The 14863-nt window shown below is 43.5% G+C and overlaps 1 protein-coding gene and 1 non-coding gene across 2 annotated transcripts; one reads left to right on the plus strand and one right to left on the minus strand.

The window, feature by feature from the left end:
• Positions 1 to 270: 270 nt before the first annotated feature.
• Positions 271 to 376, plus strand: LOC113269212 (U6 spliceosomal RNA). The gene has a single exon (XR_003321374.1). It is a non-coding gene; the product is annotated as a U6 spliceosomal RNA (small nuclear RNA).
• Positions 377 to 10086: 9710 nt separating this feature from the next.
• ZNF830 (zinc finger protein 830) lies at positions 10087 to 14841 on the minus strand. Its single transcript, XM_048212822.2, has one exon. It carries the CDS (start codon positions 14804 to 14806, stop codon positions 13694 to 13696), a length of 1113 nt encoding a protein of 370 aa, XP_048068779.1. The 5' UTR covers positions 14807 to 14841; the 3' UTR covers positions 10087 to 13693.
• Positions 14842 to 14863: the final 22 nt, after the last annotated feature.

Consider the following 14863-nt stretch of genomic DNA (forward strand, 5'->3'; position numbering starts at 1 on the left):
AACTTTTAAGGAATTAGGATGGCTATTTTTACAAAAGAGTAGCAGGCTCAGAGAACGTAAGAGAGTTAGAGTTCGGGGGTTTAGGAACAGCAAACGGGCGTAGTTAGAGAGGTAAGCCAAAATCAGATTCTGGAGGGAATTCTATGTGTAAAAGAGCTTAGCTTTTCTTACGTAGGGGATAGGAAACCATAAAGGGCCTTTGGAATAGTAACTATTTTGAGGCTGGGTAGGGGAGAGACTGAGGCAAAGGAAGAAACTAAAAGGCTCTTGGTACTTGCCGTGGCAGCACATATACTAAAATTGGAACATACAGAGAAGAGTAGCGCGTACCCTGCTCACGGATGACCTACAAATTCCTGAAGAGTTCCATGTTATTAAGGAAGATTCTTTTCTTTTTTTCTTTTTTTTTTCTTTTGTCTATATGAGATGGTGTATGCTAAGTAAACTTTGGCAATCATTTCATAATATATGTAAGTCAAACCTTTATGCTGTGTAGGCCTTAAACTTATGTAGTGATGTATGTCAATTATATCTTGGTAAAGCTGGGGAAAAAAAGTTTCTTGTGGTGATCCATGTGAGAGATTAAAGTGGCCAGAATATGTTCAGTTAGTTGGGATGGAGAGGAAGAGGCATCTTTTTAAAAATAAATATTTGGGAGGCACCTGGGTGGCTGCCTTCGGCTCAGGTCATGATCCCAGGGTCCTGGGATCCAGCCCGGCATCCAGCTCCCTGCTGTGGGGAGCCTGCTTCTCCCTCTCCCTCTCCCTGCTGCTCTGCGTCCTTGTGCTCTGACAAATAAATAAATAAAATCTTAATAAATAAATATTTGGATTTTAAATTCTCTGATAAAGTGCTCATTTACCTAAAGATGAAATGAGAATGACTTGAGTGAGCAGGTAGGTAATGGTGCGAGGGGAGAAGTAGGTATTTGGGATAAAAGGATGAGTTTTGTTTGGATATATTAAGATTGGTTGGTTGAGGACAACCACAATCCCACTGTTTGGAGTGGGGCAAAGTCTATTGTGCTGCAGAATGAACAAGGTCTTTGGGGTTGGAAGGTCCCTGGAGGCTCAAGTCCCACCTGGCAGTCCAGTAATCCTGAGTCATCCTTCTCTCTGTCATTGCATTTACTACATTAATTTGAGAATCTCCTTGACTCTTTTTCCCTAACTGTGCTATCAAATGCTGTCATTGCATGTGGCTATCGAGCTCTTGAAATGTGGCTGGTCTGAATGGATATGTGCTATAAGTGTAACATGCACACTGATTTCAAAGATGTGTTGCCAAAAAAAAAAAGACTGTAAGATATCTCAATAGTATATTTATGTTGATTCACATGTTAAAGTAATATTTTGGATATGTTGGGCTGAATTAAAATACATTATTAAAATTAATTTCAACTGTTTTACTTTTTTGAAAATGTAGTGCCTAGAAAATGTAAAACTGTGTACCCAGCTCACACGATTGTCTATTGGACAGCACTGCGCTGGACTTCAAATGTTTGTGGAGGGTGACATCTGGGCTTTATGCATCACTTTATCCTCAATGCCCAGCGTAGTACGGGACACTTAGTAGGCACTGGGCAAATTTTTATAAATAAACCCATGAGTGATTGGAATGAATGAAACTGAGAGTGAACAGCTTTCTCAGAAGGAGGTTTATTACATTGTGTCTTTGACAATGTTTGATATTCATGTGCAAAAGGACTCAGGCTCTTAATATTTGTTTTGCTTGATTACAGCTCCAAGGAACCCCCAGTTTCTTTGATTCACCCCCCCCCCCATCTCCTACCCCACTGTAAAATGGAACTAGGCCTGAAGGCTGGAGTTGCATTTCGTTAGAGAAGTGGGAACCGCTACCAAGGAGAATGAAGTCATGTGCACTGGGCGTAGCAGGGCTTTGGAACCACACAGAGTTAGGTTTGAATGATGTTCCCCTACTGGCTGTGTAACCTTCGTCTATTTTCTTAACTTCTCTGGGCTTCAGTTTTCATGGTGAAATGGGGATAAAAATACCTTCTAGGATTAGGTATGACAGTTAAATGATATGGTTGATATTAACTTGGGAACTGCTTGGCATTTGGCGGTATTTCAGTAAATGTACATTCCCCTCGACTCCCGTGTCTGGATACTTTCATACCCCTGCAGGGTTAAATCAATCAGGCAAGTGTGGAATGCCGCCTCTGTGTGAGGCACTATTCCAGGAAGCGGAATAGCAGTGAAACAAAATGGACAAAAATCTCTCCTAGATGATAAGTAGTAAATAAAATGCATAGTAGGTACGCTGATGATGAGTGCTAGGCAGAAAAAGAAAGCAGAGGAGGATTGGAGGTGCCAGGAAGGTTGGGGGGGGTTGCCGTGTTAAACACCGAGGTCAGGAAGCCCCCCCCCCCCAAGTGACACTGGAGTAGACTGAACAGGAAGACTACGGTGTTCTAGGGTACAGGGAACAGTAAGCAAAGGACCAGAGGCCAGGATGTGTCAGTCATGTCAGGAGATCAGCAAGGAGATGGGTGTGCTTTCAGCAGCAGGAGTTAAAGGGTCGGAAGAGGTGGAGACAAGTCAGCAGGGTATCTGGAGACAGACCCTAGAGGGCCTTGTAAATGGAGATACTGCAGTTTATTGCAGGTAAAATGGGAAGCTGGTGGATTGTATTGAGCGGAGAAGTAACATGATCGGACTCAGGTTTTAATGAGATTGCTATCAGTCTGGCTGCTGTATAGAGAAACTGGGAGGTGAGTCAGTTGGCTACTGTAAAAACATAGGGGAAAATGAGGGCAGCTTGGGTGGTAATAGTGAAAGAGTAACCAAATATTCATGTAAATATTTGCAAGTGCATTTTTCCAGGGAGCGCTTTTATTGAAGTCTTTTTTTTTTTAGGATTTTATTTATTTATTTTAGAGAGAGAGGGTGAGCAGGGGGAGGGGCAGAGGGAGAGAGAGAATCCCAAACAGGCTCCGTGCTCAGCACGGAGCCCAACATGGGGCGCGGAGCCCATCAAGGGGCTCGATCCCAAGACCCTGAGATCCTGACTGGAGCTGAAATCAAGAGTCAGATACTCAACTGACTGAGCCATCCAGGCGCCCCGCACTTTTATTGAAGTTTTAAAGCAATTCCGTGATCCAAACCAAAGATGACCTTGGTGGCAAATAAGCAGGGTATCTCCTACCTATTCCTAGTTATTCAAAGTCCCACGATGAAGTCCTTCCCTCAGACCTTGATGCTAAATTGTCCAGGGCACTGCTACTGTTTCTGAGCCTCTGAGAGCTTCTGCCACCCCCTATAAGACCGTAGCATCCCTGACTTCCAGTCGAAGCTCATTAGGATTGTTAAGAAGAAAAAAAAATCTGAGGGAAATGGGTAGATTCTGTTCATTTTTTATGCTACTCACTATGGAAGCTTGGCAGCCACAGGCAGGAACAGGGAAAAGGCTTCACACCTTCCTAGAGAAGGTGTGGGGCACTCGTGAGGCTGGTTTGCACTCAGTGGATTCCCTTTTTAATAAGCTCTGGTCTATGAATCACATAAATCTCAGCGCTGAGAGCCAATTTTACGGTTTGGTTTGCTTAATAGTCACACAATTAAAATAAGTTGTAAAAAACGGTGATGGTGTTTGCCAGGATAAATATTTAAAAGGGAACAGCTGTAGGAAGATGTAATAATTCAAAGCAGCTCATGGCTCTTTATTTTCAATAAAGGCTGTGGAGGTTGATTCTTAACCAGTGGGGTTTCTTGGCCTCTCCTTGGAATATCTTTGTGCTGTAGCTGCGAGGGTGAGGTAGGACAGAGAGGAGTCAAGTGTGCCTCTGGGAATAGCTGATTCATGACACAGACAGGGACAGGGTTTAGGACGCTCAACTCAAGGGTTGAGGTCACAGAGAGTGAGGGAGACTCAGAGTTGTTACCATCTTCCCTAAACTGGGTTGGGTTTTCTCGTATGAAGTCCTGGTGGTCATATTTTTTAGGTGGCAAATTAATAATTTTCAAAGGGGAAATTTATTGTACAAAGAGATGAGCCTATCTGGGAAGCAAACTTAAGTTCTGTCTCCTCCACTGGACTCCAGGCTGGCTGAGAGGTAGCACTGATGCCAGTTGGTTTTCCTGCTTTGGTATGGTGGTGATGAGGGAGCAGAAGGCTAGCTGAGGACAAAGCACAAGCTGACACCCTGCCACCCTGCCACCCCCCCCCCCACCATCCCCTCCTGGGTGGGATATGTTCGACATTCCTCCAGGAAGCTTCCAACTATTTTAATGTTTATAATGCTTTGCTAGAGGGAAAAACCACCTTAGCTTGATAATAGAAGGACTTCAGTATCCTGGGTCTTCTTTACCATATGAAAGTCCTTTTGCACACCTCCCTTTTTCCTTACCTCCCCAACTCCCAAGTATAGAATCAGCCACCCCTCACACCCCCGTTGCAGCAGCTCTTTGTGCCCACCGGTCTTGTCCTCGTGCTTTAATAAAACCACCATTTTGCACCAAAGACGTCTCAAGAATTCTTTCTTGGTCATGGGCTCCAGATCTCACCCCACCAAACTTCACCTACGTTGCAAAACTCTATTCCAGAACAACCTTAGGCTGGGGTCGAAGATCAGGTTGAATGCTGCCTTCCTCTCTTGTACCTCACAGGCCATTTCCTTTATGCCAGGAGAGCTCCTATCCGTCTTCTCTCCTTGTCTGGGAGCTTCTGTCCATGCCTTCTTACCGAACCTTCTTGACTACGCAGCCCACTGTGCTCTCCTTCTCCTGCCTTCAGCTTCTGTCTTGGTCTTGGTGATAGTAAAGGAAAACACTCAGTTGTTCCCATTTCTATGATAGACCGTGCTCTCTGAGAACCCACACTTCTGACAGCAGACGTGGGTTTTCTACACTGGGCAATGAAAGGGTTTCAGTCAAGGACGCAGCCCCACCAGACTGCCCCCCTGCCCCCACTTCAGATGCCAATCCCAAGTCCAGAGTGTCATCTGAGCTTCTGCCTGACCAGCTCTAAATCAGAGCTTCCCAAGGGCCCTCCGCGGGTTTGAGGAGTGTGGTAGAGCAGCTCACGGAACTCAGGAAAACAGTTCAGTGACTGGATTACCCGTTGGTGAGAAAAGGATGTAACTCAGGAACAGCCCAATAGAAGAGATGCATTGAGCAAGGTATAGGGGAAGGGGCGTCGAGCTTCCACGCCCTCTCTGGACACGCCACCCGCCCAGCACCTCCACGTGTTCACCAACCTGGAAACTCAGCAAACCCCATCCTTTTGGGGTTCTATGGAGATTTCCCCACAGAGGCATAATTGATTAGATCATTGGCCATTGGTGATTGAACTCAATCTGTAGCCCCTTCCCTTCCCAGAGGTGGGGGAGGTGCTGAAGGTTTGAATTTAATCCCTGGATTGGTTCCCTTGGCAACCAGCACACACCCTTAGGGGCTTCCCAGCATCACCTCATTAACATAAACTCTGATGTGGTTGACAGGGGATTGTTTGGAGTAACAGGTGACACCTTTATCTCTCTCACCTGTCTAATCCCTTAGGGGATTCCAAGGGTTGGTTTTTTTATTTTTATTTATTTAAAAAAAAAGATTTTATCCATTTATTTGAGAGCCAGAGAACGTGCAAGCACAGGGGTGGGGGTGAGGGATAGGGGTGGAGGGAGAGGAACAAGCAGACTCCAGGCTGAGCGCGGAGCCTGATGCAGGGCTCGATGCCACGACCCTGAGATCAGGACCTGAGCGGAAACCAAGAGCCAGATGCTTAACCAACTGTCACCTATGTGCTCCTAGGAAATTCCAAGGGTTTTAGATCAATGGCAGGAATGTGGACCAAGGCCAAAATATATATATTTCTTATTATAAATCACAATATCGCAGTGATAGACGGGGGTGGGGGCTTAGGGAGTGCCCAGATAGCGTAATACCCACAGATGGTAAAAGTCAGGCTTGGGGAGCAAACTGACTCAATACTAAACGCACAGCTGGTGAGTGGGAAAAATCAGACCATAGTCTTGATTAGCTTTCTTTCTGTTGCCTATACCAGTAATTTAGTGAATAATTGTGTCCTGCTCAATTTCTTATACCACTTACAATACAACCAGGCTGTAGTTTTCTTGAATGTAAGGGTCTCGTCTTCAGTCATTTATTTAATAGTATTATTGGCCTGTACTAAAAGCATTTACATGCACTGAATTCATTTAATTCTCTCAGTAATTCTAGAGGGTAGAAACTCTTACTCATCCTGTAGTGGAGGAAACCAAGGGTGAGGTAGCTTACCCAGTATCATGTGAAGAGTGGTGGACCACATGGCCCGGTCTAACTTGTTTCCCAGTTGCAGTGTCTGGGAACTGAAGTCATTCTTCTTGATCCCATCCGAGACCACTAGAGAGTAAAATTGATTGCTGGTGAAATGGAGGAGGGTGGGGCAGCGTGGACAGAGTCTGTTAACAAACTTCAGAAAACATAGCTTCCACCCAACCAAGGTCTCTGAACAGCACCGGTTCCCTTAACGTTGATCATAAACTTCCCTAATCTTAATTCTTGTTATCTTGGGGGATGCTCTCCCACTTTCCACATTTCACTAATGAATAATAGAATAATGGACCAGGAATCAAGTTCCATCTAGTCTTAACATTAGCCATTGCTGAGTGACCTTGGAGAAGTCATTAGATGATGGTGATGGCAGTTGTTTTACCTCTGGGGGGTGTTGAGACTTGAAAACTGATGTGAAGTCTGTGCAAAAATGATGCTCTCGCTATGTGAGTGTAAGGTAGTATTAAATAATAATGATGCAGGATGACACTGGGGATTCTGGGATCGTTGCCTTGAGCAAGCTCCTTCACTTCTGCGCATCAGTTTCCTGGTTTGTAAAATGAAGGTTTTATGTAATTTACAGGGTTGTTTTGAGGATTAGAGACCGTGGATGTCAAATCCTCGCACAGTGCCAGACACGTGGTAGGAATCCAGTAAATGGTAGCTATTAATAATAACCTGACGACCTGGCTTGGCCGACACTCTCTCCTACCCACATTTGGCAGAACAGCAAGCAAACAAACAACACATACACACACAACGAAAACAGCAATAACCACCACCATCAACCACCCAATCAGTGTGGTCCTCTGAACTCCCCTAAAGGTGACTGCTGGCTCCCAAGTGCACGTGAAGCTAGCCAAATGCCGTTAGCAAAATGGAGGCACAGCCAGATGGAACTCCTTTCCTCCTCTGAGGGACTGGGAGTGATTTCAATGAAGGATGGCTGAGTGCAGACTCACTCCAAAATAGCTTTGACTGCCAAGTGACAGGAGGAGGGAGCCAAATGAAATGGTGGCGGAGAAAGAGGACTGAGGGCTGAGAGCAGCTGGGAAGCAATGTGTCCTTGCTGACTCTTTGATCTTACTCTGCTGCTGAATCACTTTGTTCCTCCTTCTCTCCACTTCAGAGGCCTCTGGGCAGTCAGGTCTGCCCACTCACTCCCGCTGACATATGGACATCCCTTTGGCTTGTTTGGTGCCACGAGGCATTCTCGTTAGCTGCTAAATGCCGAGGTGGCCCCGTACACTCCAGAGGCTGTTGTGGATACCTCCTTGCATTGCTGCTCTCAGAAAGGGTAAGAGCCTCATGTGCGAGAGAAGGGAGACACAAGGGAGGAAAAGATTGCTCAGCCCTTTAAGCCGCTGAGTTGACTTTTGTTCTGGTTCCAACTTCCATGAGTTAGCTTGGTCTTTTTACCAGTTTTCCAAGCAACTTCCTGCTATGTGGGTATTATTCAGTCGGTAGATATTTATTGAGCTCTGTTATTGCTTGGCATTATTTTAGGTTGTGGGTGAGGCATACGAGCCCCCTGCCCTTGTGGAGTTTGCATTCTGGTGGGATAGAGACATAATCCATGTGCAAATAAACAAGCTAATTCAAGATAGTGGTAAGTTTAATAAATTCACAGAATGATATGACAGAGTGACAAGAGGTCGGGGGCCGGGGGGATGGCTGTTTATGTCATCCGAGGAAGAAACATTAGGGCTGAGAATGGAATGGTAAGATTGCCATGCTGTTTAAAGTCAGGTTCTGGGCAGAGGGAACCGCAAGGTGCAGGTCCTAACACGGCATGTCTGAGGAACAGAAAGCTCACCACTGAGAACCAGGACGTGGAGAACAAAGGGGAGAGTGTAGCAGGTGAAGTTAGAAGACAGGTCACAGCATGGGGGCCTATGGATCACATTCAGCCCACATGGTGTTTTTGAGATTTCACTAAAAACAAAAACAATCTTGACTTGTCATGCCTCTTGATAATTAAAAAGACTTGGCCATGCCAGCCCACTACTGAACGATGACAATTGATTTCAATATAGAGCGGTTATGCTCTCCTGCCCTTTCCACCGTCTCCCCCACCTTTAGGGGGGTTTGGGGTCTGTCATTAGCTCGTAAGTAGTAGACATTTGAATCAGCAAAATGCTGAGCACCATGTGAGCTTAATAAGGGCCTGAATTTTTTTTTTCCCCAAGTGTGATGGAAGCGTATGATGAAGGTTTTCAGTGACAGTGACTTGACCTACATTTTTAAAAATCACTCTACTTGTTGGTAACTGATTGTGGCTAGGGTGTGTGTGAGGCAACAGGTAACACTAATGCAAGAGATGGTGGCTAGGACCAGTGGAGACAGAACATAGTAGACAGATTCCGGGCATATTTTAGAGGGAGAGCTGCCAAGACTTGGCTAACGCATTAGATTTGGGTGAGTAAAAGGGAATGAAGGATGACTCTCAGGAGAAGGGTCAAGGCTAGGGATATAAATCGGGAGTCATCAATATATAGGTGATATTTAAACCCACAGGAATGGATGAGATCACTGAGGGAGGAACTATAGATAGGAAATAGAATGCAGAAAAAAAAAAAAAGAAAAAAATAGAATGCAGAGTTTTGGGATTTTTTTTCCGTGTTCAAATTTAAAGCTTCTCAAGTAATTCCTGACATTATACAGGCTACTAGACTCTTAGTATTAAAAAACAATCTAAAATGATCTTTCCAGCCACCATTCCTACCCATATACTTACTCAAATCCCCCTACACAAACATCCAGCCAAGTAGCCAGCCAATTAATGCATCATCATTAACAGGAAACATACTATTTCCATTAAGGCCTTATTTCATCAGAAAGTGGTTTTTCTTCCTATCAAAATTTTAGGTGAGTATCTGTACCTCCAGAAAAGGACAGTGTTGAGAGTGAAGGGGGCAAGGCACTGTTCATAATTACACCAAGACAAATGGGACTATGCTGGGCAAACCTTGGAAGTAAAAGCAGCGATACTTGAGTCACCTGTCTCCAGGAGTCAATTGAATGACTTTAAAAATGTTTAAAAGGTGAGATGCCACTTGTCTTGGCAAAATTTAAAATTTGGAGTTAAAAGAAATCTCAAGAAAATCACCTCCTCTAATTACCTCAGTTTCAAAGAGGGAATTCAAGGGCATTAAATTATTAGACTAAAATCAAGTTAGCATGCAGCAGGGGAAGACTAGTCCATCTTCCTCAACTTACGATGGGTTTACTGGTATGTAATCCCATGGTAAGTCCCGATAAACCCATCGTAAGTCAAAAATACCATACGGTGAAAATGCATCTAACATAGCCCACCCACCGAACATCATAGCTTAGCCTAGCCTACCTTAAACATACTCTGAACACTTACATTATCCTACACTTGGGCAAAATCTAACACAAAGCCTATTTTATAATAATAAAGTGTTGAATGTCCCATTTATTGACTACTTCACTCAAAGTGAAGAACAGAAGAGCTGTGTGGGTACAGAATGGCTGTCAGCGTATCGGCTGTTTCAACTTGTGATCATGTGGCTGACTGGGAGCTGTGGCTCACTGCCGCTGCCCCGCATCACGACAGAATGTCATGCGGCCTACCACTGGCCCAGGAAAAGATTCAAATTCAGAATTCAAAATTTGAAGTACAGTTTCTACCAAATGTGTATCACTTTTCCACCATTGTAAAGTCGAAAAATCGTGAAGTAGAACAATTTTAAGTGGGGGACCATTGATAGTAGACATTGCATTTCAGTTTATAAACCCCTTTCACACACGTGTCATGTGACCTGAGGTAGCGTTTTGTTTTTAAAGATTTTATTTATTTATTTGACACAGAGAGAGAGGGAGAGGGAGAGCACGGAGGAAGAGTGAGAGGGAGAAGCGAACTCCCTGCAGAACAGTCAGCCCAATCCAGGACTTGATTCCAGAACCCCGAGATCATGACCTGAGCCGAAGGCAGACACTTAACCCACTGAGCCTCCCAGGCACCACCCCCTCCCCGATTATCATCGTTTCGTAGTAGGCTGCACTGAGGTTTAGAGATGTGACTTGCCCAAGATCACTAACCATTAAAATGTAGAGTGGGAACTTGAACCTGTGTCTTGTTTTCTCTCGCCAATTCCCCTGTTCTTCCTATTGCTCCATACTAATCTAGTGATTGTTACTACTACAGGTTTTAGGTCTAAATTAATTTTTCTCCTGGAATTTTAATTCCACAGCCTCCTGCTTCCTGGTTTGTAAAAAGTAGTCATTACTTTCATCATTAAAGGAAATACAAATGTGAAAGCATTTTCCAAGTTGTAAGGGCAAATTTACATTTAAAGGCTAGTTAGTTCAGCTTTTTGTTTCCCTCCAGTTAGGGGGACTACATTAAATTGGTAAGTGAATTAGTGAGAGGATTACCTTTGTAGCATTTATAGCAACTCTAATAAATTGTTGGCTAAATGAAGGTGTCCTCTAAAAAGAGAAGGGTGACTGGAAGAGATCCATGGGACTAAGTCTTACAATTTGGGAACATTGGTGGATTCACAATCTAATGCCAAAACCTATTTGACCGAGCTCAAAGAGGTATAAAGGAGCTCTCCAATGTGTGGAGGATCAGGAAGATCCACTAATACCTGTAGCTGTTACCACTGATCGAAGATCCAACAAGGATTTCTTTGATTTTGTTCAGGGCCCCACCATTCATTCTCTGGGATACAGAGCATTGGGAACAGAGCTTTCTGTCCCTCCTAAAAACCCAGTGCTGTTTAAACGTATAGTAACATATCTGGCACTCCTTAAACTCTTTAACTGTGTTATAATTAAGGACTCAACCTCAAGGGTACTCAATTGTTAACTTAAAGTTCCAATTCCTTAAGAGCATGGCATTCAAGACCTTCCAAAATGGTTCATAATCTCCCTTTCTAATCATAACTTCCACTGTTGTCAGGAGTGAACATTCTGCTCTAAACTGGTCTGCTACCTCCTGCACAACTTGCTCTTGAAGCCCGTGCTGTCCTTTACTGTTAGCCACAACTGGCTAGTACTTGAACTGTAGCCAGTCCAAACTGAGATGTGCTATGTCAGATAGACCCAGATTTCTGAAATCTAGAACCCCCAAATGTAAATACTTCATTAATGATATTTAAATATTGATTATATATTGAAAAGGGAATATTTTGGACATATTAGGTAAAATAAATTACATTAAAAATAATTTCATATTTTTTACTTTTTCATGTGGCTCCTAGGAAAATGAATATATGTGGCTTGCACTGTATTTTTTTTTTTTATTTTTAAGAGGTTTTTATTTATTTATTTGAGAGAGAGAGAGAGAGCACAAGCAGGGGGAGCAGCAGACTCCCCACTGAACTAGGATCCCCGACGTGGGGCTAGATCCCAGGACCTAGAGTTCATGACCTGAGCCAAAGGCAGACGCTTAATCATCTGAGCCACCCAGGTGCCCCAGCATCGTATTTTTAAATGGACAGTGCTTTCCTAGATCGGCCTAGCCTCTTAAGCCAATGTAAAACAGGGCGTACTACTCAAGCCCACCTTTGTATTTTCTCATTCTAAAATAATAAAGTGATAGATGATAGAAAACTGTGAATATGTGTGGGTTTACACATTTAAGGGAGGCATGCCCTTTGTTATCATATTGAAGTTTGCTATTACCAGTCAGCTGACAGCTCAAGAAAACAGACTTTCTGCCAAAGACAACAAGATAGTTAAGTTAATACACTCAATTAAGTGTTAGATAACTTCTTTAGGGACCAACACTAAAAAACCCCAAGCCCTTGAATTTCATCTTTATCCCTCCCGTTTTTCTTCTATGTGTCACTAAAATGTTGGCCCTTCCTATGAAATTTTTCAACTTTATTCCTTTACTCTCAGTCCGTAACTAATCGAAGTCTTGCTCAACTTGCTTTTAAAATCTAGTTTCCAAGTAGTCTCCCTGCTTCTTTCTCCCCATCCAATCATTCCATTTTATACACTGCAACTAAAATCATGTTCCATAATTTTTTTTGCAAATATGATTTTTTGCTCAAAAACTTCCGCTTTTCCTACACTGCCGACAGAGAATTCCTTCATCTGGCATCCAAGTGCGGCTTTTTCATGTTATCTCTTGGTACTATTCTCCATAAACCTGACCTTTAGAGCAACTAGACTTGGTTTATGTAAAGCAAAAGCACTTAGAACCACGCCTGTCATATATTGTAAAAGCTCTATGTTTTAACTATTATTATTATTACTCACTTTCATTTGAGTATGCTGTATGCATTTCTACCCCTGGAACACTGCTAATCATTTGCATTTGAATATCTCTTTCACTAGAGGGAAAAGGAGTGATTTAAACAGTCAATGACTGCAACGAGCTAATTGTTACTCCCTGAGAAAACAACTTACCCTCCCAATAATGGACAGAAACTTTGAACCCTACTTTACTATGAAATGTAATAAAATTTAAGACTGGATGAAATAGAAATAAAAGGTAGTATTTCTTTTGTACAATAGATGGTACACTTATGGAATATGGTATCTGAAAAAAACAAAGCCTGAAAAAATATAAATGGGTTCTGGATTTAGGGCCACATGGCTCTCCAAATTTTGGCGTATATTAGAATAACCTGGGAAGTTTTCAAAACTAAACAGATGCCTGGGCCCCATTCCAGATTTATTGAATCTCTAACACTAGGCCTTGGGTACACAAGTTTTTTAAAAGCTCCAAGGTGATTCATTTGCACCTTTTCAAAAGCTTGGTGGGTGATCTTCATGTGCACCTACATCCAAGAATTACTGGTTTAATCAAGAGAAATATATATATATTATTTTTTTCCCCCACCATGTTCTCCTAGTGCATGTTTTTGAAACAGAATACTTAGAGACCTGATATGCCCTGAATGACTTACGTGTTTATGAATAGTATTCTTGAAAAAAACAAAAACAAAAAACAAAACAAAAAAAACCCTCCTCCACCTTCCTGCAAAGCTCTTTTTGAGTTGACTTAGGGGATCAGAAAAGAAAAAGCCACACATATCCCAAATACCACACTTGGTTTTCATCTAAAAGCTTGTCTGTTGGCTTGGCTTCTACTTATTTATAAATTTCAAAACAGAATTACTTAAGTAAATATATATTTAACTATATATAATATTTACAGCTTACAGATTTGACAATTCAAAATTATACACTTAAGTAAATGTGTGAAAAAGTTGACATATTAGTATATAATAGTTCAAAAATTTCAAAAACAACTTTACCTCAAAAATATTTTACACCGATTTTCAAAAGTGCTATCTTCACAGGCTCATTGTATCACAGCAACCCAGTTAGGTAATCAAATGAAGTAACCAGTATCCTATCCAGAGATAGCACTTTTGGTACCATTGTAGAGGGTATGAAAATCTTGGGTCTTGGAAACCCTATAATAAAGCCCCTTTTACCCTCCAATCCTGAGACAACAAATCTTGTAGTTCTCCTTCATCATCGCTGTCAACATTCTCCTCTTCCTTTTTCTGAAGTTCTTTTATAGTCAGAACCTCTTTAAGCTTATTTTTTATTTCATCCTGGCGATTCCGAAGCTTTTCCACCCGACGGTAACATTCTATCTGCTCATCGATCTCCCCAATTTGCCGGTCCAACCGTCCCTCCTCATCCTCTTCAGCAACTATGGCTTCGGAAATGGTATTGACCTGTCTCATGGCCTTTTGAAATTCGTCCCACTCTTTGTCCATCTGATCCTTTGGGGCATCAACCTTTCGTACTCTAGCGTCTATTTCAGGGTCGTCAAAAAAGCCTTCCGGTAATGCTTCCGCTGTGTTTTCTCTCCTTTCCACGACTTTTTCATGTATTTCTGCTTTCTCAATTGACCCTGAATGAGGAATTAAAGGGGCCTTGGGAGGATTTGTACCCGAGAAACCGCTTGGCAGCATACCACTTGTTGCCTCTCTCGAGGAGGAAAGCGAGTGTTCCCTGCCCTGTGCGTCGGGCGGCTCCTTGCTGGTGTCCCCTTTTTTCCCTTCTCCTCCCTCTTCCTCCTCCTCGTCTTCCTCATCTTCATAATCAGGGAGTAAACCAAGTCCCGACGCCTTACTGAGGGTCGCTCTGGCGGACTCCTTCCCTGTTCTGTCAAAGTTGGCGGGCAAAGCGGATGTGGAGGGCTGTACCTGAGGCAGCGGGGAGGCCTTGGGTCTTTTGGCATCTTGGCCATCCGCATCCGGCGCCTTCCTCTTGGCTGACTGAGGCACTGCGCTGGAGGACGGACCCTGGGTGGTTTCCTTCGCGCCTTTCAGCTCGGCCACTTTCTCACGGTGCTGTTTTCCCAGGACGTGAGTCTGCCATAGGAGCTCGCTCTTCACCGGGGTGTTACACAGGGCACAGCTCAGCTGCCCCAAACGGTTGTACTTCGCAAACGGAGATTCTATCCGTTTCCGATTGGTGCTCAGACGCTGCTTCTCCTTCATCAACCGCCGCAGTTCGTCCTGATTCACCACTCGCTTCCCAGCCGGAGTGCGAGCAGACGTGGAGGACGCCATCTCCGCGCCCGGACCCAAGGCGCTTCTGGGTTCAGTGCGGGCGAGGCCTGGTAACGT

Source organism: Ursus arctos, unplaced genomic scaffold (genome assembly GCF_023065955.2).
Source record: "Ursus arctos isolate Adak ecotype North America unplaced genomic scaffold, UrsArc2.0 scaffold_24, whole genome shotgun sequence".
Lineage (NCBI taxonomy): Eukaryota > Metazoa > Chordata > Mammalia > Carnivora > Ursidae > Ursus > Ursus arctos.